The sequence below is a fragment of the Perognathus longimembris genome, chromosome 2 (genome assembly GCF_023159225.1).
Source record: "Perognathus longimembris pacificus isolate PPM17 chromosome 2, ASM2315922v1, whole genome shotgun sequence".
NCBI lineage: Eukaryota > Metazoa > Chordata > Mammalia > Rodentia > Heteromyidae > Perognathus > Perognathus longimembris.
In genome coordinates, this window is record NC_063162.1 from 117,269,191 (window position 1) to 117,295,818 (window position 26,628).

Consider the following 26,628-nt stretch of genomic DNA (forward strand, 5'->3'; position numbering starts at 1 on the left):
GACTCTTTAATCAAAGCTGTGAAAGAGCCATGATGATGTATTTATTCACCATAATAAAGAACAATTGAGAAAATGAGACATTGCAAAATGAATCATGTTATATGATTACGATGGCATGTTCTGATCAGGATAATAAAAATACTCTTCTAATTCTAGTGATTAATTCTTCATGTCTTGCTCTTTATCAGGGTTTCTTCTGTTAAACCATTTATTGAAGACGAATATTGACTGTTTGCTTATGTCATTATTCACTATTCAGTTAAAATTACTATTTAATTACATTGCTTAGTCAATACAAGAATCATGAATATGATGTAGGCAAAGATTTTAAAATAATGGAGAGAAAAAAATAGTAGTTGTAGCCAGGTGATTGTGGCTCATACTTGTAATCCTAGCTATTCAGGAGGCTGAGATCTGAGGATCATGGTTCAAAGCCAGTCCATGAGACTCTTACCTCCAATTAGGTAAAAAAGAAACAAAAAACAAAACAAACAAACAAAAAACCCCAACAACCCCCAGAAGTGGTTCTGTGACTCCAGTGGTTGAGCAAAATAGCTCAGTGACACAACCCAGACCCTGAGTTCAAGCCTCAGGACTGGCAAAAAATAAAAAGTAGGAGTTGTGCTAAGCTGTGTCAACAAGTGATTATCTGTCCCTGGTTCAATTTTGTTGAGTACTATCAAAGTTTTTTGTTTGCCTGTTTACTTATTTATTTATTGTTCATTTATTCATTCATTCAATTATTGAGGATTGAACTCAGGGCTGACTAATCCAAGAAAGCTAACATTTGAGCCATGTCTTCAGTCATTTTGCTTTAGCTACTTTTTCTAGATCGGATCTTCTACTTTTTCCCAGGGCAAGTATGGGACCATGATACTCCTACTCTGTCTCTCATATAGCTGTGATTATAGACATAAAGCACTTTGCCTTGCTTTCTATTTGAAATAAGATTTTGCTAAGTTTTTCCCAAGCTGGTCTCAAATTGTGATCCTTGTATCTCAAGTAGCTGAGATTATAGGCCTTATCCACTGAGCCTGGCATTCAAGGTGATATTTTTTAACATATATCAAATTAAGATTATATTATTCTATAATATTCTTTCTTTCCTGGCCAACCACTATCATGGGTCCACTAATATCCTGGCTCAGAAAGTTAGGGTGAATTTTAACTTGTGGTCATGGCCTTCAGATACTAGGGTGGGGATAAGGGAAAGATCCTCTCTTTGATACTTGATGGAACCTTAACCAGGGTAAAGAGAACATTTACCGAATTACCATCATGTCTTTTTAGAGTTACATGATTGTCTTACTTTGAAAGGAGGCATATTGCTATTGACAATAACTAAGGATCCATCCTGACTTCCACAAAGTAAGGTATATTTTAACTCATTTAATTTTCTTGCTACTTTATCACTCCTAATAATTTATACCTCATGGTTTGTGAAAGAGCCTTGCTACACTGCACATCACACTCTTGCAAAATTTGCCATTTATCTAAGTGACTTAAGGCAGAAAATAAAAATCAGATCCAGCTGCTGGTGGCTCATGCCTATAATCCTACTTACTCAGAAGGCTGAGATCTGAGGACTACAGTTCAAAGCCAGCCCAGATAGGAAAGTCTCTGTGATACTCTTATCTCCAATTAGCAACCAGAAAACTGGAAGTGGAGCTGTGGATCAAAGTGGTAAAATGCTAGCCCTGAACAAAAATGCTCAGGGACAGCACCCAAGCCCTAGTTGCAAAGTCTTGTGACAGACAAATAAATAAGTAATCAGATGTTGTAAATGTTCTTACCTGAAAAACATAAAAATCCACACAGCAAACACCAAAGTGAAGATGGACATAGAGTGACCCACCAGAGCCAAGTAGTACAGAGCAAATGCATTCTGAAAGAGAATATGTTTAAAGAAAAAAAATAGATGAATAAATGACTGAAAAAAAGAAACAGTTTGATGTCTAAATACCACTACAAGTCAACAAAGATTTCCTTCTTTAAAATACCTACTAAAATTACAAAAATATTTTAGAGAATACATTTTTATGCTTATTCATATTATTTTACAGAAATCAATCTACTTTTCAAGAATAAAGTTCCTTGAGATGAAGAAAATCCTGTTTAAAAATATACTACTATACTGCTATACTATTAGATATAATAAAACTTGTCATCCCCTATGCCCGGTAAGTAATCCAGGCAGCTTTTCAGTTCTAGGATCCTATGGTAGATCAGCTAATATCTGCCACTGAAGTGTTATAAATAAGGTATAGAACAGAATCTATTTTCAAATACTCTTGCCTCTTAGCACTGGGAATATCAGGAATACACTGAGAGAGAAAGCAGAGAGGTGGCAGAGTTTTGTGCCTTTATTTAACTTGAGATTCAAATAGACACAACGTCACATAACAATTAATATACCTTTGAAAAAAGTGGTATTCCTAATATTTACTTGGTTGAAGAAGAAATAGTTTATGTTTTCTAGACCTACTTAAATGTTTTGTATAACTACTATTAACTATTACTAGAATTGTATAATTACTATAACTATTAAAAATTAAATTCTCGATTCATTTTGGATTTTGGAGGGGAAAGTTTTGTGAGAAGGATTTGTGGAAAACATTTTAATCATCACAATAGATGCCTTGAGGGGAGCATTTCTTCTTAAAGTTATTTTTTCTCAGATGTGGCCCGAGTATGTTAAATATGGCAACCTTGAGAATCATTTATTTGGATGTGCATTATTTATAACAATTCAGTTAACATAATTAAAATTTTTCCATAAGATTCTAATCAGCATTCACAAAGGAAATTCCTTACTCAGTAACATGTCACTTCAATCAGACTTTATTAAATAAAGAGCTTTCCATTAGGGTGCATCTGAGGCTTGAGTTGACTAAATAATTTGCAAAGAGGTCACTGGCTTTACTGCCCTTATCTTGAGCTTGTGACAAGATGTCCTATTAGTCAATTGGTCTCTAAGGTATTTATTCATCTTAATTGTGCTGCTAGTATTGTGTCCTCAAACTCTATTTTTATTATATTTAGTTGTACAAAGGAATTTCTGTTTAACAAACAGTTTATGAATAGAATGTATTATTTTGTTTTTAATAAAAAATTATATACTCTTCAAACTTCTTAACAGCAAACAAATGCATGCAGTGCTTTTATTTTTGGCTTTTTTTGTAGTAATTACTTAGTACTCAGGTTGATCGTTGAGAGAAACATCAATTCAGATTGCAACCTGCAGAGTGGTTCAGATAAACATCCAAACTGTGAGGCTAAACAGCAACACTATCTCCTCTCAGTGTCAAGAGACTAGTTGTGATCTCAGATTTCTGATGCAATTGAAGAAGAGTAAGCAACTATTTCTCCCTCACATGTGCTCAAATTAATCCTTTCTAAACTGAGATGTTATTCAAAATATTTAGTAGCTAAGAAGACAGTACTAATGAGTAAGAATAGATTGCCTCTGAAAAGAATCTCAGCTACTATATGTGTATCAGTAGGTGATGAGAAGACTCACAATAAGGATTTCCTCAATGGTTGATAATAAAATGGAGGAGAGGAGAGGGTACCTTTAACCAAGATGAGAGAGATTAGGAAGTGTCTCAAAATGTTGCCCGATTTCTAGCTTCAGAGGAATTCTCATTATCTAGTCCAATGGCTTGATTCCATTGCTCACAGAAGTCTCTTCAACACTGAGTGCCCATCAAAAAGAGACACAAAACTTCCTCTAATAGCACTGCACAGTCTAGAATTTATAGCTCATCATTGATTTGTTTTCATAAAAAATGTTCCAGCTTTTTAAAGCCACAGATATTTATCCAGTCCTATGAACAAAGAATAACCTTGCCATCCAGTACTGAGATTTGAAATAGAGCCCACCTGCAGTTTCTCAGGAGTGAAAGCATTGCACAAAGTGTAGTTGGACCAGGTTCGATTGTTTTCAGGATGCTTAAACCAAACCCCTCTTTCATCGCAGTATTTTGTAACTTTTTCTGTTAATAAAACATAACAGTTGTGACCCGAATAAGTCAAAATCTCAAGAAGGATGAAACATAATTGGAAACTTGAAAGCCATAGACCACGAATGAGAACAGCAGTCAACAGAGGCTACATGGATGGGATATTAAAGGTCTTTTGATATGTGTTGTGTCATTTTATCTTCAGAAGTAGGTATTGCCATTTCTAATTTATAGAGTCTCAGGATATAACCATAGAGACTCAAATTCTAATAGTATTACATGTGGATATACATAATCATATAAAATTTATAAACCCACTCTCTCGCTATGGTTCCAAAGGGAATCGGGGTTGAGAATTTGTGTTCTAAACCATTTTTTACTACTTTGGCTTTGTGCTATTACTGTTGGTTTATGTTGATGCTAGCAAGGTTCTAAATGCTGCATTGTTACATAGTGCTTTTTACCTTCTGGGGTATGCCTGCACACCGTTACCTTCTCCTGAATTTCAATATTGTTATTTATTCTTTCACTGTCTTTCACCAAACATTTTCCCTATAATAAAAACTTTGAAACATTTAGAAGGCGAGAGGGTTTGTGCATCATGAAGAGGTAGGTTTTAGGTCAACATTAAAATCTTCAAGCATTTAAGTTTGTGGAATATAGATGTTTGAAAAATGTTTTTCTTTGGGTGAAATGGAATGGCTTCCAGCCTGAGAGTTCCATAAAAACCTGGGTTGAAATGATGGACTTAGACCTGGAAATCACCATTTTGCTCATCAAAACCTTGTCTTTGAGTCACTATCACCATTTTGGCATTAGTTCACTGCTCCTTTGGAACTGGCTGGGTAGGCTCAGTGGTCAAACAGATCGTTGTGCTAATTAAGTTACTCCTAATATAGCTGTCAAATCAAGATTAATGAAGCATCACTTACTGGGAAGAGTCACCAAAGGCCTGAAAGATTACCACCAAACATCATTTAGTTAGAGTTTATAATGTGGCTTGGAGTTAGGGCACTCTACAGTGCCCTTTCTATACTCTCAACTTTTCTATCAAAATGGGAATTCCCAGAAGTGACTGATGTGTACTAGTTTAAAAAGAGGCCTTCTACAATTACAACTCAATCATTGTTACCTTTGTGGGATGGAATTTTGGTTTTAGGAACAAATGATATCTCTGAAGGAAAATTCTTTTTTTCCTTCATGCATTTTGTTGTTATTATTGCGAAAAGTGATGTACAGAGGGATCATAGTTACATAAATTAGATAAATTGTACATTTCTTTTTGAATAATGTCAATTCTTCCTTTGATCTCTCCCAGTAAAACTAATTTTATAAGCCAGAATTTCATATGCACAATGAACCTGCAATATGACTGTAAAAGTATGGACACCTTCAATACTTGTACAATGAAACAATATTTCATTTACAGAAAGTTTGGAATGGACTGAAATGTGCAGTGTGACTAGGTAGGCACAGCAATCTGATTTTTTTTCTAATCCAGGAAATTTTTTACAAGTTTTTATAACAAAAATATAAAATAAAAATATTTTACCTGTTGGGTCAAAGTCCGGAAAGTAATCTGGGCAGAACTGATAGGACATGGATCCAGCAGGAGTGTCATCCCAACACATCCAGCCATCCCAGGTGCGGTTGCAGTACAGACCTGGTCATTGAGGGGAAAAAGGAAGGAAGGAAGGAAGGAAGAAAAAGAGAAAGAAAGGAAGGAAGGAGGAAGGAAGGAAGGAAGGAAGGAAGGAAGGGAGGGAGGGAGGGAGGGAGGGAGGGAGGGAGGGAGGGAGGAAGGAAGAAGGAAAGAAGAAAAGGAAGGAAGAAACAAAAAGAAAGAAAGAAGGAAGGAAAGAAAGAAAAAGGGAAGGAAAGAAAGGGAAAATGAAAAGGATTAAAGAAAGATGACACTGAAGTCATGTGGCTTTAACTAAAAGAGAAAATGGATTCTAAGTCAATCTTACATTTATCTGGTCTACTGAGGCAGTCAGAACTCACATTTCAGAGTCAATTACTTATTTTTGAAACAGTTTCAAATATCTGTAGCTTGTTTGTGAGCAGATTTTTTTCATAAGATGACAGTCATGGTTTTAGTTCATGGTTCTCTGTAAGAGGTTCCAATGTAAAATTTGTCAAAAAAGAAACAAAGCAAGTAGATTATGTTTCAGTCTTGTCTATATTTATTTAATTGTGAATTTTGAGGTGTAGGTTGATTGTTAAGTGAATGGGTTTTCACGAACCCATGGCTGGTATGTTGGTAAGTTCTACTTTCTAAAACTTTATTTATTTATTTTTTAAAGTATCCAACCAGGAAATGGGATTTAGATTGGTAGGTCTTGCCATTCGTGTAAGGTATGGTAAGTATTCTCACCATTATCAGCATAAGGGTTTGAAAAACATTGACAAAATTTCTATTATTAATTCCTCAAAAATATAAAATACATTTCAAGGATGCAAATACTCTTAGAGAACAAGTGTTGTATATTTATCAGTATATTACTTCTAATAAGTCTTTCTACATTATTTCTTTATTTATAAACAATAGCATCTAGGAATTGGCAAAATATAAACGAATTTAAGCAAGGAATATGTCCTGAGCAGTGTGGCTCTCACAATCAAAACTTCAATTTGGGAGGCAAAGATTAAATTAGACAATTAAGATATAATTAAAAATTCTCAGCCAGTGTTGACTCAGTGGGATTTCCCTATGTGGACAGTTAAGTATATCTTGTTCTGGAACTTTCTATTGGGATATGGAAATACTTTTAAAAAATTGACAACAACATAACTAAAGAATTAACTTTGTGTACTATTTTTATAGCGTTTACTTCATTTTTTCCTCAAAAGATATATATGTCAAATTATTGAATGTTTCGTCCAAAAATAATCTCCTTTAAAATATGTACAGAAATGCTATTAGGGATCTCTTGTGAATACACACACCAGTTCATCCCTGAATAAGGGCTTGCCTCAAAATCTATATGGCTTCATATCACATGGATTCTAACAACCATGCATCTGAAAATGTTTCTTTGTGTAGCTCTATTCTTAATTGAAGGATGATAGAATTGGCACCAAGGGTTTTCCTGTTGTTTCCAAAAATTAAATCTACCCTACCACATGCTTTAAAGAATTTCAGGCTTTGAGGGCAGTTCTCAAAGTTCATTTTTATTTGTTTGTTTGATTATTGCTGGTTGTGGGGCTTGAACTCAGGGCCTAGGCACTGTCACTGAGCTCTTTTTGCTAAAGGTTCTCACTCTACCACTTGGAGGCACAGTTTCACTTCTGGTTTTTGAGTGGTTAATTGGAGATAAGAGCTTCACAGGGACTTTTCTTCCTGGGCTGGCTTTGAATTATAATACTCGTATTTCAGCCTCCTGACTAGCTTGGATTATAGGCACAAGCCACTGGCATTAGGCTACTTTTATTTTTAAAATAATGAACATACCACAAAAAAATTCAATTTTCCAAGGTGACTTAAAAACTCAACTGAATTCACTTGGTCGACTATCTTAAAATATCAATGCTTTTTGTTGTTTTCTGTGTGTCATTTCTTTCAAATACATGGTTTCTCCTTTGGGCAGAGCTGCAGCTGACGCCTTTCTAGTTCTTGATAAATACTGAAATTACTGCAGTTACAATGATAAATGTCTTTCAATTGACTTGATTTTAGTTTCAATCAAACCATGGTTATTAAGAGTATGTTTAATCCTATTTTCCCTTTGACAACTAGGATTATGTTAGAATGTTTGAAGTTGTACAGAACCTTAGTTAAATTTTTAATGTTGTAGGGAACAGGGATGAGAATTTAACTGTATGTTCCAATTCTAGACTATTACATCTTCTCTCTTATTTTCTTCTGAGAGTTCTATAGAGAATCGAATATGCTTAACCCTGAAAATATTTGGAAAATCACAAAGATCATTTTAGAGAAGTTGATAGTGCTTGCCCAGGAGATATTCTAATTCTCCGAGAAAATGAGTGTAGAGCGTAAATAATAGCATGAATTTGTCCACCACTTGACTGCAAAAGAAAGGTATGTCTACTTAATAAAATATATGTCTAATTAAAGAAAGGTATGTCTAATTAGTGAAACAGGATTTTGACAGGTTCCACTTCAGGCAAATTCTCTGCCCACCACTTTCCACTTGTCTTTCTTGTCATTTTCCACTTTTCTCTTCTCCCAGCTCCCTCCCTCCCACTCCTGTAATGTTCCTGCTTCCCAGGTGCAAGCACTGAGCTATTGCAGTAATGTTCTGATGAGAGCAGGTATTAGCTCAAAAGAAGTTAGATGAAGTTGAAGAATGAGGCATATCTGTCCCATGAAATACATAAATATACCATGGTGCAAAAGCTGCTGGAATATTAAGTTTAAATTATTTACTACGTATTTATCCAGGAGAGATAATAAGTCCTTCATGCTGTTTCAACCATAATCTCACATGTATCTTTCTCTTTACCTTCTCCTTGGTATGGAGGCAGCTGCTCCATTCGTTCATAGCATTTGTACTGGGCATCAAGCAACTTCTTGCGTCCTAACATGTACAGAAACGAGTCATGATCCATTGGCTGATAGGTCTGATTTGAAGAGGCAGGAAGAGTTGGGGTTGGTTGCTGTATTAGAAGGAAACCCAGTTACTTATACAGAGTAGGGATCAATGAGTACATAAATAATGGACATAATAAAAATTTGCAAATACTTTTCCTCTTAGAAAAAGCAGTTATAATTTCCATATTGAAGATATTGTTTTATAACTTAAAAAGGATATGTGTATCTTGTATATAAATTCTACCAATTTTAGAATTCTATTAAGATCTATTCATGATCGAAAACAGCAGCCACACATACACATCTTTCTATCATCTAGGATTTTTAACTTTGATTATCATTGAAAAGTTTAGATGGAAACAAAGGAGAGTAACTAGTTCCCAAAAATTCCTAATAGCAAGTAAATGTTGCCTGCTTTGGAACCCTTAAGAATCACAGATCACATTATTAAAAACAAAGAGTGCAATAAATATGCATCTTTGGTTGTGTTTTCCAGTAAATTATTTTAGGATTGGATCATGCACACTGCCAGCCATTTTTCCTGTTTATTCAACAGAATAAATGAAATATGGAATTCTGGGTAATTGACTTTAAGCTCTTTAAATTGGTTTCACCAGCACACTACAACACAACTACATGGATTGGTTTATATTTGTTATAGAACTGCCAGCAATTGCATCTGAATGAAAACTGATCCTTTTTGCTGTTATAACAGTAAATGGATACTTATTGTAAATAAAGCTGATATTGTCTTTGAATATATAGATTACTTCATATACTAATGCATAATCATTTTATGATAAAATTAAATTTATAATACTTATTAAATTTATTATAGATGAAAGAGAAATTAAAGAACCAAGTAAAATGATTTTGTGCAAATCCTTTACTCATGAAACTGAGCAATTTTTTTAACATATGACTTGACACCAGTAAATTGTGAAAAATAAAGAATCATGAGTAACTCTCATTCTATTAGGAATTAGAACAGGGACTGTGAAACAAGAAAAACATTGAAGAGTTCTTGCATTTATTTTTTGTATTTAATTAATCCGTATTTGGAAAAATGCATTAGTGTGCATTTTAAGATTTCAATTTAATACTACTGAGCCCTCAAAGAAAGAAAAGCTTGTGGAACTTACATCGCAGAGATATTAATGGCTTATTATCTATTTTAGATGCATATTTTTCTTAGAATATAGGCATATTTTAAGAAGTAGCTAAGAAAGATATTTTTACTCTTAGGTTGTTAGTTAATATCAGAATTGTCATTTGTGCATTATTAATTGTGGGCTACTTTTGTCATCAAATCAAATTTTACATACACATTAGACACTATTTCCTTTAAGGTTTTTTTTTTTTCCAGACAAGTATTGTCTTCCTATGACTGAAAACCCATTAAAAAATGTTCCTGTATTAGTTGGAAATTCGTGGATGCCATGAGGAAATACTGGTACAAAGATATTAAGTGAAAAGCTTTACACATTTTGCAATCACATGTGTATATTGTGTAGTGCAACTTTGCCATCTGACACTATGGCGATAACATCTTAATGAGGGTAGGTAAAGAGCATCCCCACAACAATCTTACCATACTTGCAATATTGAAACAAACTCCAGTGAGCTTGATTTAATAGAATTTGTTTCAACACTGAAGGAAGGAGAAATCAGACTGTTGTCAGGTGAGCCACAGCAATCTGAGGATTGTAGCTCAAAGCTAGTCTGGGCAGGAAAGTCCATGAGACTCTTGTCTCCTATTAACCACCAGAAAACCAGAAGTGGCACTGTGATTCAAGTGGTAGCGCACTAGCCTTGAACTGAAGAGCTCAGAGATAGCACCCAGGTCCAGAGTTCAAGCCCCACAACCAAGCAAAAGAAATTTATATGTTTTACTAAGCAAAGTTTAGAAATGATCAAATATACTCTATCACACAGGATTTTATTTGAACTAAAATCACAATGTAAATATATGAATAACAGAAGTCCCAGGGCTTCTGCATCTATGGAATACATCATATAAGGTGTAGGCATCTATAAAATGAGTAAAATATTGTGCCAATCTCTACATTATTCTTGTTGAAGACTGTGCTTATTTTCCAACATGACATAACCTGCATTTCCAAGTACTGGATTAATTTTAGAAAATTATACTGTAATTTAGCAAAAGAAATACTTGATAAATTAAAACCATCTGACAGTCTGATATGATAAATAAACTATACATATTACCAAAGAGGTATAAATAATTTCATTAACAATCATTCCTCAAAACCATGCCTAAGAGAGTAATGGAAATGTTTAAAAGTAATACTAAATTTTTGGGAACTAACAAAATTCAATTTTCTGTGAAATTCTCAAAAACAATTAGCAAGGGGCTGGGGATATAGCCTAGTGGCAAGAGTGCCTGCCTTGGATACACGAGGCCCTAGGTTCGATTCCCCAGCACCACATATACAGAAAATGGCCAGAAGCGGCGCTGTGGCTCAAGGGGCAGAGTGCTAGCCTTGAGCGGGAAGAAGCCAGGGACAGTGCTTAGGCCCTGAGTCCAAGGCCCAGGACTGGCCAAAACACAAACAAACAAACAAACAAAAAAACCCAGACACACACACACACACACACACACACACACACACACACACACACACAACAATTAGCAAAAACTAAGAAGGGAGACTTATCAACAAAACATGAACAAAAAAATGAATTTTGAGGAACTTAGTTTTCATGTCAGGAGAAAAATGTCCAACCTTTCAAAGTCCAGCCAATCACACTCAAACATTCATTTCTTATCAGCCATCTCAATTAAAATTGGCTCAGAAGACTTTTTGCTTTACTTACACTCAGAAGAACAAACAGTGCAAAGCACCGCCAGATAAAATGGAAAGTCATTTTTGGTTGTTAAGATCCTCTTTTGTCCTAGAAAAATAAGAAAGTGCAAGGATTTAAACTAGTATAATTCATGACATTATCTCATGCTCCCTTTTCTTCTCTTTCTTTTCAGCTTGATAAGCATTCTTGTCCGAAGATGCCCTAAAATAGAACACAGGTAAGAGCAGAATGACTGCCACATACTTATAGGTGCATTTTTTGATTGTCCTGCCTGTTAAACATATTGCTATCCCTTAGGCACTATTCAACATTTCTGGGGCTGTCTTTGTAAAGTAGGGCTGAATTAAAGGAATTCTGAGAAACTTAGAGTGATCAACGTCAATGTCAATGAAACAACCAAAAATGTCAATGGAGACATCCACAGACAACACACACTACACATAGACCAACATACATCTGTGGTTTGTGAAACTGTTAAGTAATTATGCTTTGTAGGTCACCTAAGGTCAACTCAAAACTAATCTTATTTAGAACTTTGGATATGTTTCCCATAACTATTTCTTAAGTTTCAAATTGTTGTCAGGGGGTGACATTGATCAAGATGCGGTATACTCATAGGCTCCTGGAATGGAAGAATTAACATCGTGAAAATGGCAATACTGCCCCAAGCAATTTACAAACTCAATGCAATATCCATCAAAATCCCAACAACATTCTTAACTGAAATAGAAAAAACAACCTCAAAACTCATTTGGAATAATAAAAGATCCCAAAGAACAAAAATGATCCTTGTCAGGAAGAATAGTGTTGGAGAATATTAATACCAAGCTTCAAACTCTATTACAAAGCCATAGTAATAAAAACAGCTTGGTGCTGGCACAAGAATAGGCCCGAGGACCAATGGAACAGAATAGAAGATCCAGAAATTAACACACAAGACCAATAGCCACCTAATATTTTATAATAGAGCCAAAGACACAGGTTGAAGCCTCTTCAACAAATGGTGTGGGCAAAATTAGTTATCCATGTGTAGAAAAGTGAAGCTAGATCCTTCTATATCACCCTGCCTTTTTTAATTTCTAAAAGTCTGCTTCACACAATAGTCCAGTGATTTGTCATCAGAGAGAATCAGGATAGATGGAACTACCCAGTGGCTGGGTCAGTACACATGGCATGACGTGCTCTCTGTATACATGGCATGCATGACATCTTCGCTGTATAACTCGAGATATACAGGTGTTACATAGTCATCAAATTTTAATGCAGAAGGATATGCTCAAAGTAACAGGTGAAAATGGAAGGACTTGGAAAAAAATATACTAAATGAAATGAGCCAGACCCAAAGAAACATGGACTCTATGGTCTCCCTCATAGGGAATAATTAATACAGGTTTAGGCTAGTCACAGCAGAGGATCACAAGAGCCCAATAGCTATACCCTTATGAACACATAAGATGATGCTAAGTGAAATGAACTCCATGTTATGGAAATGACTGTTATATCACTGTGGTAATTACTTTCAACATGCCATGTGACACCGTAGCTTCTATTGTTGATGATCCTCTTGTATCCCCTTCCTGTGGTTGTACCTGCACTATCACTGTATCTTATCTGAGTACACTGGAAACCATGTATACTGGTATTAGAACTAGGAAAGTGAAAGGGAATACCAAAATCGAGAGACACGGGATAAAAAGACAAACAACTACAAAAGCAATATTTGCAAAACTGTTTGGTGTAAATCAACTGAACAATTCATGGGGGAAGAGGGAAAGGGGGAGGGGGAGGGGGGATGAGGGAGGAGGTAACAAACAGTACAAGAAATGTATCCAATGCCTAATGTATGAAACTGTAATCCCTCTGTACATCAGTTTTACAATAAATTTTTTAAAAAAGTAACAGGTGAGCATGTGTTTAAGGTAAGCAAAGTTCGACGTAAGAATATTTTTTAAAGAATGTTAAAAATCAAATCTCTTACTTACATCAAAACCTTGCTCATTAAGTTCAAATGAGAGATCTAATTTTGGTGAGAGGCTGGCTTCTTAATGAAAGTGAGTATGGGATAATTAGTTGATTAATTGTCTTATACTCTCTATGACATCTATTTGATATCATTTGATATTTTGTAATGTAGAAGTTGCTCAGTTTGACTCAACAGTATCTTCCTAAGTGTCTGGACCTGTTGGAGACTTGCCATCTTAAGGTATATATGTAATTATCTGTGTCATTTCAAAGGTATACATAGAGTTATCTGCTTGTGGTTTCAAAGCACTATACACTTAGGGGAATTAAACAAGAAACAAAGACTCTTTTGTTTCTTAATTGGAGAGCTCTATAATTTTGTAGAACTCTATACAAAAATCTAATGGTAGAACCAGTTTTTAAACAAATCAGAAATTTGACAAACCATTGTTAGAGATTCAAATACTGGTGGGGCAACAAAATCTGTACTGCTGTGGGCATTGGCCATTAACACCCACTTTGGAAAAGTAGACTGCTATATTCCAGAGGTGGGTTGATCAGTGGGAACCATTCCTACTGTGGATAAATAGAATCCAAATCACTAATTCAATGATAGTGACTGGGTAGAAATCTTTAGTTAAGGAGAATACATTTCCCTGAAAACTGAAGTTACATTATTTGTATTTATGTTTTGTGGAAAGACTATGAAATGTCAGTGTCTGAAAGTAATGTTTCTATTCTCAAAGATCAGTAGTTCTAAAAGTCTATTCCATAGAAGAGTTAGGAATCCCATGAGGAAAAGTATAAAATAAAGTATCCACAGCATAACAGATTTAAGAAGTTAAACCTTAGTTATATATACCCCTTTTTGAGACATTAGCACTTCCATTAAAGACTAATTTTCCTATATTAAAATCACACATTTGACTTCAGGCTTTCATCTCCTAAACCTGGTTGACAATGAAACACTTTGCATTTGTTGTTTATGGAGCAACACTTTATAAACTATAGAAGAGACTTTAGAAAATGCTGCTTAGCTCAATGCAGTTTCTAACCCACCCATCAATTAAGTTCATAAGTCATGAGAATGAGCTGCCCCTTTTACTTAAAAATTGTATTCCTTTCTACCCCATGGACAAAAAGAGTAATTTTTGAGGTTATCGGCCTTCCCTAGTATTGGTTTAGAGCCCAAGGCTATTAAAAGACATTGCAGAGACAATTGCTCCTCTGCACCATAATTCGGCATGGAGCTCTCCACTCACATCCTGGTTATGAGAACAAGGAGAACAAAATGAATGAGTGGAGTAGAAACCAGAAAGAAGCAGCATTGCTTATCAACACCTAGAACAAGTTTCAAATTTACTATTTGTTATTTCATTCTAAGCCACCTCTATTTAATATGTTTCTTTAGATGTAGTCTGAGCAGATAATTCATTTTTTAAAACCACTGAGTAGGCTACTTTGTTTTCTAAACAACGGCTTCTTTTGGATAACTTCATTACTTATCTGAAAATCATTCTTCATTACTGCAGGAAGTAACCTGTCAACACAATTTATATTGTCATATCAAGCAATACAATGCCTTTTTGCTCCACGTCATCAAAATCCAAACTCCGTGGACTAAGGGATTCCTATTGAATCCCAGAACAACCTAATATTGACTACACAACCTTTGAGTAAATTGTTGTGCTTTTTTGGGTACCTGTTTAAGTTAGATAATTGGACTGTAATTAAATGTTCTTTTTACATCCAACAGGCTGTAGTTTCAATAAAATACAAAAATACATTTGGCATACATTGTATAGAAAAGCTGTGGCTAAAATTAGAGTGCACTTGATTCATTACTAGAAAATAAATGGAAACAGTATTTTCTGCATTATGTTCTCCAGAATAGGATTCCTGTGAGCACTCATGTAATAGTAAAGTGTTAGTTCACTGGAACAACATGAGAAATGTGGAATACCAAGTATACTCTTCTGTGCAGCTTTACTTGTTAGAAAGAGTGTAGTAATATTTGGGGCTTCCTAAAATTTTCATTTAAATTATCTGTTGCTTCTAATTATGTTCACTGATACTAACATTCATTAAACACTTAAGCTTTACTAATAGTTGGTTCCTATTAATTTTTAAGACCAAAAGATGTTTCTTTTTTCATTAACAGAAATTCCAAAGTAAAAGATGAATACTGTAGACTGATTAGCATTTCCTCTTATTATAACAGCATTAGAAGTTTGCAGGTCTTTGCTTCGATAAAGCTCTGAAAAAGCTATGATTGAGTAAAATATACTGGTGCACTATTTTGAAAATCTACCTTCACAAATACTGATGTGTGAAAAAATATGTTCTTTGAAACATAGAGAACTTCCAAGTAGCACTATAGTTCCTGACAAACATGATAAACTCTTCTACTGAATTTATAAGATTCCATGCTATGCAGACACTAAATCATTTCATAAATACCATCAGGAATTTAAAATGGAGACATTAGTATTCTTTATGGAGCACATGGGTTCTATCCTTACATAATACACTATTTAAAGGTATGCCTACTTTCATTGCATGGTGGAACTGAAAAGGGCTACTACTGTTCAAATATTCCAAATTTCTCTCTGCCAAACAACAAATTTGCTGAAATTATTTCCCTCAACTCTGTTAGAAAGTTAGAAGAATAATTCTGGCTAAATGTCTATCATGATTCCAACTGGGCCCATGTTCTACATTACTACCTATCCTCACATTAAAGGATTTTCCTGGCTGAGTTCATTATTCTGCAGTGAAGCCTCTAAAGTATGGTCTTACGTGGATAGCAGTAGCCAAGGCCACAATTCTTCCTTTTGTCCAGTCTGGTTTTTCTTAATCAGCTTCAGAAATTCTGTTTGATCATGATTTCAAGGATATCTTACCATAGAAAGTGCTTAGATCTGAATAAAGATAAGTAAAAAGTTGTCTTGTTATTTAAATATTAGGTACTGAAAAATTTCACCAAGCAGAACTACTGCTGGGTGTTTACCCAGAGGTACTGTCGAACCAATGCTCATTAGCTAGTTGTAAGCCTTTCTTGATTCCTTCACTTTCCTCCTCTCCCTATAACCTTGCTAGGATTTGTGTATCTTTTTATTTGTGTTTGAAGAAATGGAGATGGGTTGGAAGGAGGCAGAGGGCATTTCTTGCCTTTATGAATTCACTCATCAAATATTTACTGAGTCAGATGCAGCACTTGCTCTTATGGAGTTTTTATCCCTTGCAGAACATGCCCACAGGGGAGCTACCTTTATACCTACTCTTAATAAGCACATCTCCCAATCCTCTCACCATTTATGAGATTCCATACAAAGATATTTCACCTGGAACCTTACAACGGGCTAGCTTGCTTGCTTCTGCACTTCCAATTCTGGTAGCACACACTTATTAATTCAAAATAGTACCATAAAATTTAATCTAATCATTATAAACTTTTCTTGTTCTTAAATTATTTAAGGATCCATTTCCTGGAAAATTGAGCCCCTTGGAAATTGTCCCCCCCCACACACACTTTTTTTTTTTTGCTTGGCTTTGTAAGCAGTTTCAAGGGTTTTGTAAAATTAACTGATTCCCTTAGAAAACAGAGAGATTAAGTGAAACGAGTGACCTCAGAGATGGCTGGCTGGTTTGGCTCCTCAAGCGTCAATGATGGTGATGCAACTAGTTTTCAGCATAACGGTTGTTTACTATCATAACCCAAGCAACTAATATGCAAAGCTTTGCTTTGATGGACTTTTACCTAGAGTGATAGTGTCAAAGTTGACTTCAACATGACAATTTAATTTTTCTGGTGGATATTTTATTTGATCAGTTCTTATGAGGAACTTGTATGTGAATCCATTTGCTAATTCACTTTTTAAAAGCACAAGTATACAAAGAAATTACAGACAAAAAATCAACAAGGCTTAGCCAAATACAAACTCAATTAGTAGTTCAAAGATATAATATTAATGAATGTGGCTTGGTTTAGGAATGCAAAGGGGAAAACTGAGAAACCCATTCTGTATAAGAGAATATGTCTGAAGCCAACTAGATAACTTAGATCCATGGATAATTCTCATTTATCTTTTCCCAGCGTTTGATCCACATTCCTATGACATCTCCTTACCTCCCTCTGGTGGTGGTGTGAATCCAAGGATAGGAACTAAAGGAAACTGCCCAAGTAAGAGCTAGAATTTATACCATCAGTGAAATGAAATGGAGTAACTGAGGGGACCCAGAATTAACCTGAAACAGATATGCATCTCTTCTCTAAAATGTATATATATGTGTATATATTTGATACATATAATATGATATATATTATATATACATTTATATCTCATATGACATATTTATATATATCAAAGTCATGGATCTTGACTAAGATTTTATTGTCAATACATGGTAGAAACAGATATTGAAAATAGTTTTTATGAAAGAACTATTATGAATCTACTTTTTTCCTATTTCACACTTATTCCAGAAATATTCATATGTAAGATATATATTATTTAGTGACCGTTAGAAAATAAATTGTCTGTAGTTTTTTCTCTTTAATTTTTTTTTCTTTTTAGACAACATCTTACTATTATAGTCTAGGCTGGCCTTAAATTCACAATATTTCAAAATGCTTGAAGAAAGGATTTTAAAAAATTCATCTTAGAGAAAGGATATATGTTTGAGAGATACATAAATTTAAACATTTTACATTGTGTACAGGTATTGACATATCACATTTGCATATAAAATGTTTGCATTTATGTATCAGTTGAAAAATAAGTCCAATTTAAAAATTGTATATTAGAATATTTAGTTATTCAGATGAATGTTCATAATATGTTATTGAGCTGGATATGTAGCATAATCTCATTTTTCTAAGTACAAATTTAAATATGCATAAAAATAGAATATAATAAAGCAAAATTAATTCAAAAGTTTTAAAATTAGTTCATTACCACCCTTAACCCTTTCAGGAACTTTCCTGCATATGTACTATTATTGCAATCATAATTCTGAGCCATAGAATCTGAGTTTTAGAGGGGATAGTTAAATTTGGGGTTTTCTGTTTAACAAATAGCTCCAATGTCTCAGTGGACTGATACTGATTTTTGTTTAAGTTGCCTGGGACTCATGAGTCAAGGGCAGGTCCTCTGTGGTGGATCACTTTCTCTTGCATGATTTTCTCTGGGTTCAAGGCTGATGCAGAGGCACTGGCTCATGCTGTTCTCAAGCAAAGGTGGTCATGCCTGAGAAGCCAAAGCACACCAGCACACTTCCAGCTTTGCAAGACATGAGATGACACAACCACATACAGCACATTGATGTGAAATTAATATATCAGAAACATATAAACTTTTCTTCTGAGAAAAGGGGAAATAAATAACTTGAAAGACACACATGGACAGAAGGAGAGAGGGAGGATAGGAAGGAGGGAGGAAAGAAAGGAAGGAGGTGAAGAATGAAGGACAGAGAAAGGGAGAGGGAGAGGGAAAGGAGAGGGAGGGAGAAAAAGAGGGAGGGAGAGAAAGTAAGAGAGCTATTATAGCAGAGATGGTACTGGAATCTCTCCAAAGAGTTAGGTTATAAGCAGCTTTATTTTTATTTTTTGTCTGTATTTTCTCTCTCTTTTTCTTTTGTTTTCTTTCTTTCTGAACAGAAATTGCATTTGAAAGATCAAGCTAAAAGGAAGGGATAAAACTCACTCTCTTGCTCTCTTTCTGTGTTTACTTCACCCTTTCTGTGAGGAAACTGCCCTGGGGTCTAGTCTGCATATCAGAATAAGAAAACTGTAGAGGGGAGAGGAGAAAAGTTAGACCCATTTCATCTTAATTGCTGGGCTCTAGTTTCAATTTGTTTTCAGGCTACTGGAATTATACTTTTATAAAGTTTTACAATAATCTCCAGTCTGGAATTACTCACAAATTTAAAAACAAGACCCTAAAACCAATGGGAATGCCATTTCCATGAGAACCGTTCTCTATAATTAAAGCTTCATTCATGATACCAGTGGCAAGTCGCAATAAAAGAAGAGTTAGTACTAATTAGCAATGGATTTAAGACAGAATGTCTGATGGGTTTTCTAATTACATCTCTTAAAAAGGCCCTGATGGTGATTAGGTGTTAAAATGTAGTTCACAAATGTAATTATAAAATTGTAAAGGGAAATGAATCACAGTGGTCAATGAAGAATTGTCATAATGCATTCAAAGAAACAACTCCTGACAAAACACAAAGACAAAATACATTCAGTGATATAGAAAAGTACCCAAATTGCCTATTTTAATTTTTGTTACTGTTTTGCTTCTTTGGAAATAACCCTTAACAGGGAATGAAAAAACAACAAATTCATGTTCCAATCTCATTTGCTTTTTGTAATATATACTATCATTGTAACATTATTTAAGTACAGCTAAAAATAGTTAAAATTTGCAACATCTTTGTGTAAAAACAAGGAGACTTCTGACTCTAAAATAATAGGCGCTAAGATAGTTATAAAACCAACATCAGCAATGTTTGGATACAAACAATACCAGTAGGAATGCTGTAACCATGTATTTCCTCTTGGATCAATGTATTTTTCTTTCTCCCAATGTAGGTAAAGATCTGGGATGTACCATCTTGGACAAAAACTCAAATAATAATTATAAATCAATTAAGTCCCTACATCTATCACTGACCTTGAAATTTTAAGATATAAGAATGAAAAATATATAAAATGTGCATTGTCCTTTACTACTCCTTTTCTTTCTCCTCCATAAGCAAAACTAAATTATTTTTCAATTTAGTATAACAAAGAAATTCAAGTCTCCCCTAACAAAATAACTTTGTATTTGTATGCTAAGACTAAAGAATATATGTGCAGTTATTCTTCTCTAGGGTCCTCTTAGAAAGATGAAATCAGTATCATCTATCTATTCCAGTGAAAATGTTGACCAACATTTCCAAGGTTGAATCTTTCAACAGTGATCTTGGAAACTTAGATCTGCAATACTAAATATGTACTATATATGTGCATAAAAATGTCATAATGAAACCTGCTTTAAAAAAACTATTAAGAAGGGATGAAGAAAGGGAATTAAGAAAGAGTAGTGTAGATGATATGAATTTTGACATTGTATGGATCTATGTAAACATCACAATGAAACCTCTTTGTACAAGTAATTAATGCTAATAAAATTTTAAGTACAAAAAATTTCAGACCTAAAAGATATGCAAACAAATCATTTTTTAAATAGGATTGGTTAAGTAAGTTAGAGGATATCTTGCCCACAAACTATTATGTAAGACCATTAATAAAAAAAGAATGAGAAATCTCTGAATATCTTCATCCCGGGATAATCTCCAAGATACATTAGTAAGGGGAAAAACAAGGTACAAAGTAATGTGTCCTGAATGTTCCTTTTATGTAAGAAAAGGTAGAAAGTGATAATTAGCATTCCTATGTGCTTAGACATTTTCACAAAGAAACTCTTGGTGTCCACATGAATTTTTAAACAAGGGAGGGATGGAGGCCAGAACAGGTGCTAGGAGTGGTGCTATGGTTTGAATATCCTTTCCAAAACTCATGCTGGGATTTGAATTGGCAGTGGAAGCAGTATAAAATGAGACCTTCAGATTATAAGCCATTGCAATGACTCAGTGGAGTTATGGGGTGGATTAGTTGTTGTGAGAGTGGGCTCTGGATAAAAGAACAAGTTCAACACAATTTCTTATAAAGAAAACAATACTACTATGAATAATTTAAAAAGATACCAGGGGGAAATGCACTAACCATTGGCACTGATAGATCCCCAAACTGTTTGGGAAAGATAAAAGAAGTGGTAGAAGGAATATTAAAGGTTAACAACTCCTGTGGGAATAGGGATATAAAGATCTAACAACTTTGGGCAACATGTGGACTAAATTGATGTGTAAAAGTTTTAGACTCTTGAAGCGTTAATAACTATGATCCTATGAAGATGAAGAATAATGAGGAGAGAAATAAATATCAAACACTGCCACACTTCAATATGAGAGGATAGGGAACAGAGGAAGTGGAAGGGACTTTTCTAGTGGGGGGAGGGTGGCTCACAGAATTAATCTCACATTGGAAATAATAATGAAGATCTTAGGACCTAAACAATATATTTTATACTTTTCTATCGTTTTAGTGGAGAAGATTACTTCCTCTAGATGACAATGTGCCAAACAACAAAGTTCAATGAATAGCCATTGCTTCCAGATATACAAATGCCTTATTTAAATAGAGGGAAAATTTCTTGAAAAGAATGATGAAGTCACCCATTCCTGGACAGAGAAATAGATGACACTGGATCAGGGCTATTCATCCATTAAACATAACAATTGCTTTTTTTCCCCCTTCTGCATGTTTGTCTACAGAATCCCTTATGAAAGAACAATAAGAACAGCTGTCTGAAGACTCATCAAACACAGAATGCAGTGCCACTAAACTGCTCCAGGAGGATGGCTTTTCTCAGTTAATAAGCATACCATGCTGAGTGCTGAAATCATCATTAAAAATCAGGAAGGGAAATGATAAAAGATGGAATCATGAACCAACACAAAAAGATTTTCAACAGAAACAAATAGTCAAGGCTTACAAATGAACTAATAACAATTATTATAGATGTACTGCCCATGTGGGAACAAAATGATAGTGAAAAGTTTATTATGGGATAGATGTTAATCACAGCTAGAGATTTCTATGCTACATCTTTGAGCTTTGGAAACTCCAAAATGGACAGTTTTTTTCTTGTGGTTATTTATTTGGCAATGTAGTAATGCATTTGTAAATGTGAGGAGTCAACTCATTATTTATTCAACCAAATAAATTAAGGATAACAGTGATTTTTTTCTGTGATTTTGTTCTAAATAGTGTGCTAGAACCTGGGAGAAGAAAATGCTAAACAAAAAGCCCATGACATCTGCACCAACATAGGCTTTAAGAAGTGAGAAGAGAGATAATACACAAAGTAGAAGGCTATAAGCGAAGCCACAATTACAGCTACAGAAGGGAGTTCTGATAGTCTCTTAGTAATGAATTATATATAGCAAATGAAGGCACAGACGCTTCACTGAACGGTATGAGTTGAATTATCTGTGATGAAGAAGTTGAAGTTTATCAAGCAGAGGAGGAAAGAGTTCCTGGCACTGGAAACAACATATAAAGTCTATAATGTGATGAAAATCCTATAGACTAACGTAAGACATGGGACTGGTAAAGCGAAGTGGGATCAGGCTACATATGCCCATATGCTATTGGCTAAATTCATATGTTACAGTTCTAGTACCAAGGGGCTTATAAAATGACAGTATGTGAAGCCAGGCTATTGAAAAAGGCAATTAAGATTAAATGAGGTGGATAGAGTGGGCCCTAAAACTTGTGATTGGTCTTGTAAGAAGCGATCTGGATGCACAAAGTAACAAGCATGAGAAGACCCAGGGAGAAGACCAACTCAACAGGGAAAAGACAAGACTTCAGAGGGAAACCTTGACCCTGGACATTTAGTTTCTGAATTGTGACAAAATGCATTTCCATTGTTTAAGCCACCCAGTGGGTGTAGTAAACCATATAAATGTCATGAAAAGTTTAACTCTATAACCTAGGATCCTTAGAACCTGTTGAGTGGTAAAACTCCGATGCAGTGGAAGGAATAGTGACTAGTGAATAGTGATAGTGAATAGTGATTAGGTAATTTGGAATGCAGAAACAAAATCCCCTGGCAGAGGTAATTGTAATTGTCCTGGGAAAGACACTAGTAACTTGGAGACCATTTTAAGCATGTGCCTGTAATGTCCTTAAAGAAAACATTAAAAATAAAACAACAACAAAACCAACAACAGTGATGTCTCTGCTATGAGGTAATCACTAAGAGGCCCTGTAGAAAATAAATAGGACCACATAGTACTACATATCCCTCTATGGCTTAATTGTTTTTTGAATCAGTGCCTATAGGGCATTAGATCTGTATAACCTAGCTTCCCAGGTTATATTCCTATGGGTTATATTCCTATATGAAACACTCCTAAGCATAAACTTTCCCTCTAGAAAGTGGATAGTAATTAGGAAAGAAGGAAATCTCAAAGGACCAAATTAGGCTAGCTTAGGGTCAATGAAAATAAGCGACCTGAGTATAATGAGAAAAGCACCAAACACTCCCTTGTTGAATAAATCAATACACTCCAGGAAGGGGAAAGCTATAAAAGGGACAAGTGAAGCTGTTTTTAAGTCAGTTGTTACCTGCCTGAGAAAACATGAGTTTAATAACATTATTTCAAAAGGATGATGAATTGGCAGGTTATCTAAAGCAGGCCTATGGGAAGCCTCCATTTTTGTGTTCTGGAAATAGCCCAGATGTTGAATTGGGTCCCAAGGAAGAAAAGGGCAGACGAAAAAGCAGGAAAAACACTGGTGTCTACATCATATTTTGGGTAAGCCAATGAAGTACCTGCTTCTAAGTAATTGTCAACATAAAGTAAGATAAAAAAGCTCACTTTTTATCTATGTATCTATGTGACTTATGAAAATATACATACTGAATATAACTAAAATGTATTTCCATTTGATCTCTATCCAAAGAAAAATAATGGCAAAAATGTTCATAAGTTAAGGCAGAGTGTAATGTATTTTTCCAGTTAGTACTATATTCTCAAAAGCACCTGATAGAGGGAAATGGATTCACAAAGTTGTGTGGACTTTTTTTTTGACCACTCCAATGAAAGTACAACATTGGATTGCTTTTTGACTAAATTTCGTTGAATTTTAACCTTAATTCTGCTTCTATTGACATTGAACTTTGTGTGGCAATAAACTCAAAGTCATGACTGTAAATAAGAGTTGAAAGGTCTAGTGGATAGAGTCGTTGAATTATTTTTAGTTAACTCTCTTGGAACTGAATGCTTAGTTAGAGGCATTGCAGGTAGCAAGCTAAGATTCCTGGCAAGTGGCCCTTGTAATGACCTATTTGTTATGACAACGATTATTGCCTAGAGTACTACTGAAGGCTTTTACTTTTCTTGCCTAAATTAATTCTCTCAACAACATTAGGAGAAGATGGCAGAGCTGGGATTCAATACCACAACCTTCAGCTGTTTAGAGTTCATGTACTCAGTCATTACACAGGAACTTCTCTCTGATTTCTGAAAAGTCATTTCTATGGAGTAGGGTTAAAAATTGGGAAATTAGGTCCCGCTTGTTTATTTTCTTCCAAAAAATGAAATAAGCTAGCTAGTCGATATAGAAATAATTGCTTAAGACTTTTTTATATCTCACTACCTATAAAAATGGTGGAAGAGAGATCATGGTCAAGTAGCAATGTGTATAGAAATAGACTTGTTAATGAAATCCTCCATGAAATGAGTTAATGTCAATAAAAAATTACATGTCAGGCTGGGAATATAGCCTACTGGCAAGAGTGCTTGCCTTATATATACATGAAGCCCTGGGTTCGATTCCCCAGCACCACATGTATAGAAAACTGCAAGAAGTGGTGCTGTGGCTCAAGTGGCTGAGTGCTAGCCTTGAACAAAAAGAAGCCAGGGACAGTGCTCAGGCCCTGAGTCCAAGGCCCAGGACTGGCAAAAAGAAAATAATTACATGTTACAAACTCATAAAATGGCCAGGAATACATCAGAATCATTGTACTATCAGTTATTCAATATATCATAATCTTTTTCTGACATGTTGAGGCTTCTAGTGCTGGAGCTGCACTTTCTCTCATTTTCTAAACATTTTGGTAAATAAAGAAAACACTGTTGTCTACTTGCTCAAGGATCTTATTGAAGAATATTTTCATGGCTTAGGGTAGAAAGAATGTTAAGTTTGGATGCTGATATTAAGTAGGATTGGATTCAGTTTTTCTCAGGGATGTCTTCTTGGTGTTTGCTTGTTCTATTGATAATCAAAACTAAACATGGATTCTGCAAGTCAAGCCTGTTATATGGCAGATCTTATTTCCGCAAATATGGATCTTCAGTACACATTGTATTCGTGTGATCCACTTGCAGCATGATTTGAGCATTCCTCCATTGAGAGGTATGTCTGTATTCTTTTCTCTTGAATTTGGGCACAGTGTGGTAACTGACTTAACCACGAGAGTAGTGCAGAGAGGACTCTGTGAATTTTTATTCTTAGTTATAAACATAAGATCACTTCTACTTGGCTCTTTTTCTTAACACACTTGCCTTTGATACCCAGCCACCATGTTGCAAGGAAGCCGTGTCTGTAATACCTGGAAGGGCCAAAAGCAGGTGTTCTTATTGATAATATAAGTATCCATTACCATGAAATGCCTTCTTGTTATTAATCTAACTCCCTGCTTATATAAGTCTGCCAGATGATGTCTCAGGCATCCTGGAACAGGCTGCTCCCTGTCTAAATTCCTGATCTACAAAGACTACAAAAATAAATCACTATTGTTTCAAGCTACTAAATGTTGGGTAATTTATTATATTAGCCATATGTGACTGTAATAAAACAGACTTCAAGAGCTTCAGGTTAAAAATTAAGGAAAAGTGTTTTGGTCTATTTTTAGCTTTTCCATTTATTTAATGTATTAGCATAACTAGTCTTGAATAAGCCACAACCCCTTCTGGGCATATCATTTTATCTTCTAAGTGAAGGGTCATTCTAAATAAGGCATTGTAAGTAAATAAATGTTTATTAACTATAGCCTGGGAGCTTGAATAACAGCAGAGTGAATGAAGTGGACATGGTAAGGTGATCTTTCTAACCATATCGATTCATATTTAGAACTCAAACAGAATTAGTGGGTACATGGAATTATTTGTGATCTTTCATGATAAAAAATAAAGAAGCTTCATGACTTACTCAGCCCCTTCAGACTTATTAAAAACAGTATCAATAATACTAAGAATCAGACACAAAATATGAACAAGTACAATATTGATATCCCGGGGCTTCTCAAGTATAAGGTATAGTACAATCTCTTGGAGAACTTTATAATCACATTGATATGTTCATGGTCCACACTGTAGATTCTAATTCAGTGAGTATGACCCAAGTGTGGCTAAGAAAAGATCTCATTAAGTTCCTAGGGAGTGGTCTGGTTACAACATTAACCTTTAAGTATTTTAGTTTAGCCTTTCACTTTCCCTGAGATTGTTACCTGAAGAGAAACAAAAAGGAAGGAAAACATTTGCACACTTTCCTGTGTAGAAACAATATGGTCCTTAGCTGACTTAGGAAGGAGTTACTTGAGGTAAGAAAGTTAGGTTATTCTCATTTTTTCCTCATAGAAAATCTAACTCCTCTGTTACAAAATCTGTATGGCAGAAAGGAACTATGTTATAAGGAAA

The 26,628-nt window shown here is 34.9% G+C and overlaps 1 protein-coding gene across 4 annotated transcripts in view; it reads right to left on the bottom strand.

Moving 5' to 3' along the window:
* The window catches only part of Calcr (calcitonin receptor), a 95,003-nt gene that overhangs the window by 20,481 nt on the left and 47,894 nt on the right, over positions 1-26,628 (bottom strand). For 2 of the 4 annotated variants that reach the window (XM_048340038.1, XM_048340036.1), the window contains exons 1-5: positions 11,356-11,965; positions 8,429-8,582; positions 5,515-5,625; positions 3,883-3,995; positions 1,794-1,885 (exon numbers count right to left, since the gene is read on the bottom strand). In XM_048340038.1, the coding sequence (XP_048195995.1) occupies positions 1,794-1,885; positions 3,883-3,995; positions 5,515-5,625; positions 8,429-8,582; positions 11,356-11,406 (521 nt within the window). In that variant the 5' untranslated portion in view covers positions 11,407-11,965. Of the gene's footprint in view, positions 1-1,793; positions 1,886-3,882; positions 3,996-5,514; positions 5,626-8,428; positions 8,583-11,355; positions 11,966-26,628 lie in introns of those variants that run through there. The other 2 variants (XM_048340037.1, XM_048340039.1) reach the window with 2 other exon arrangements.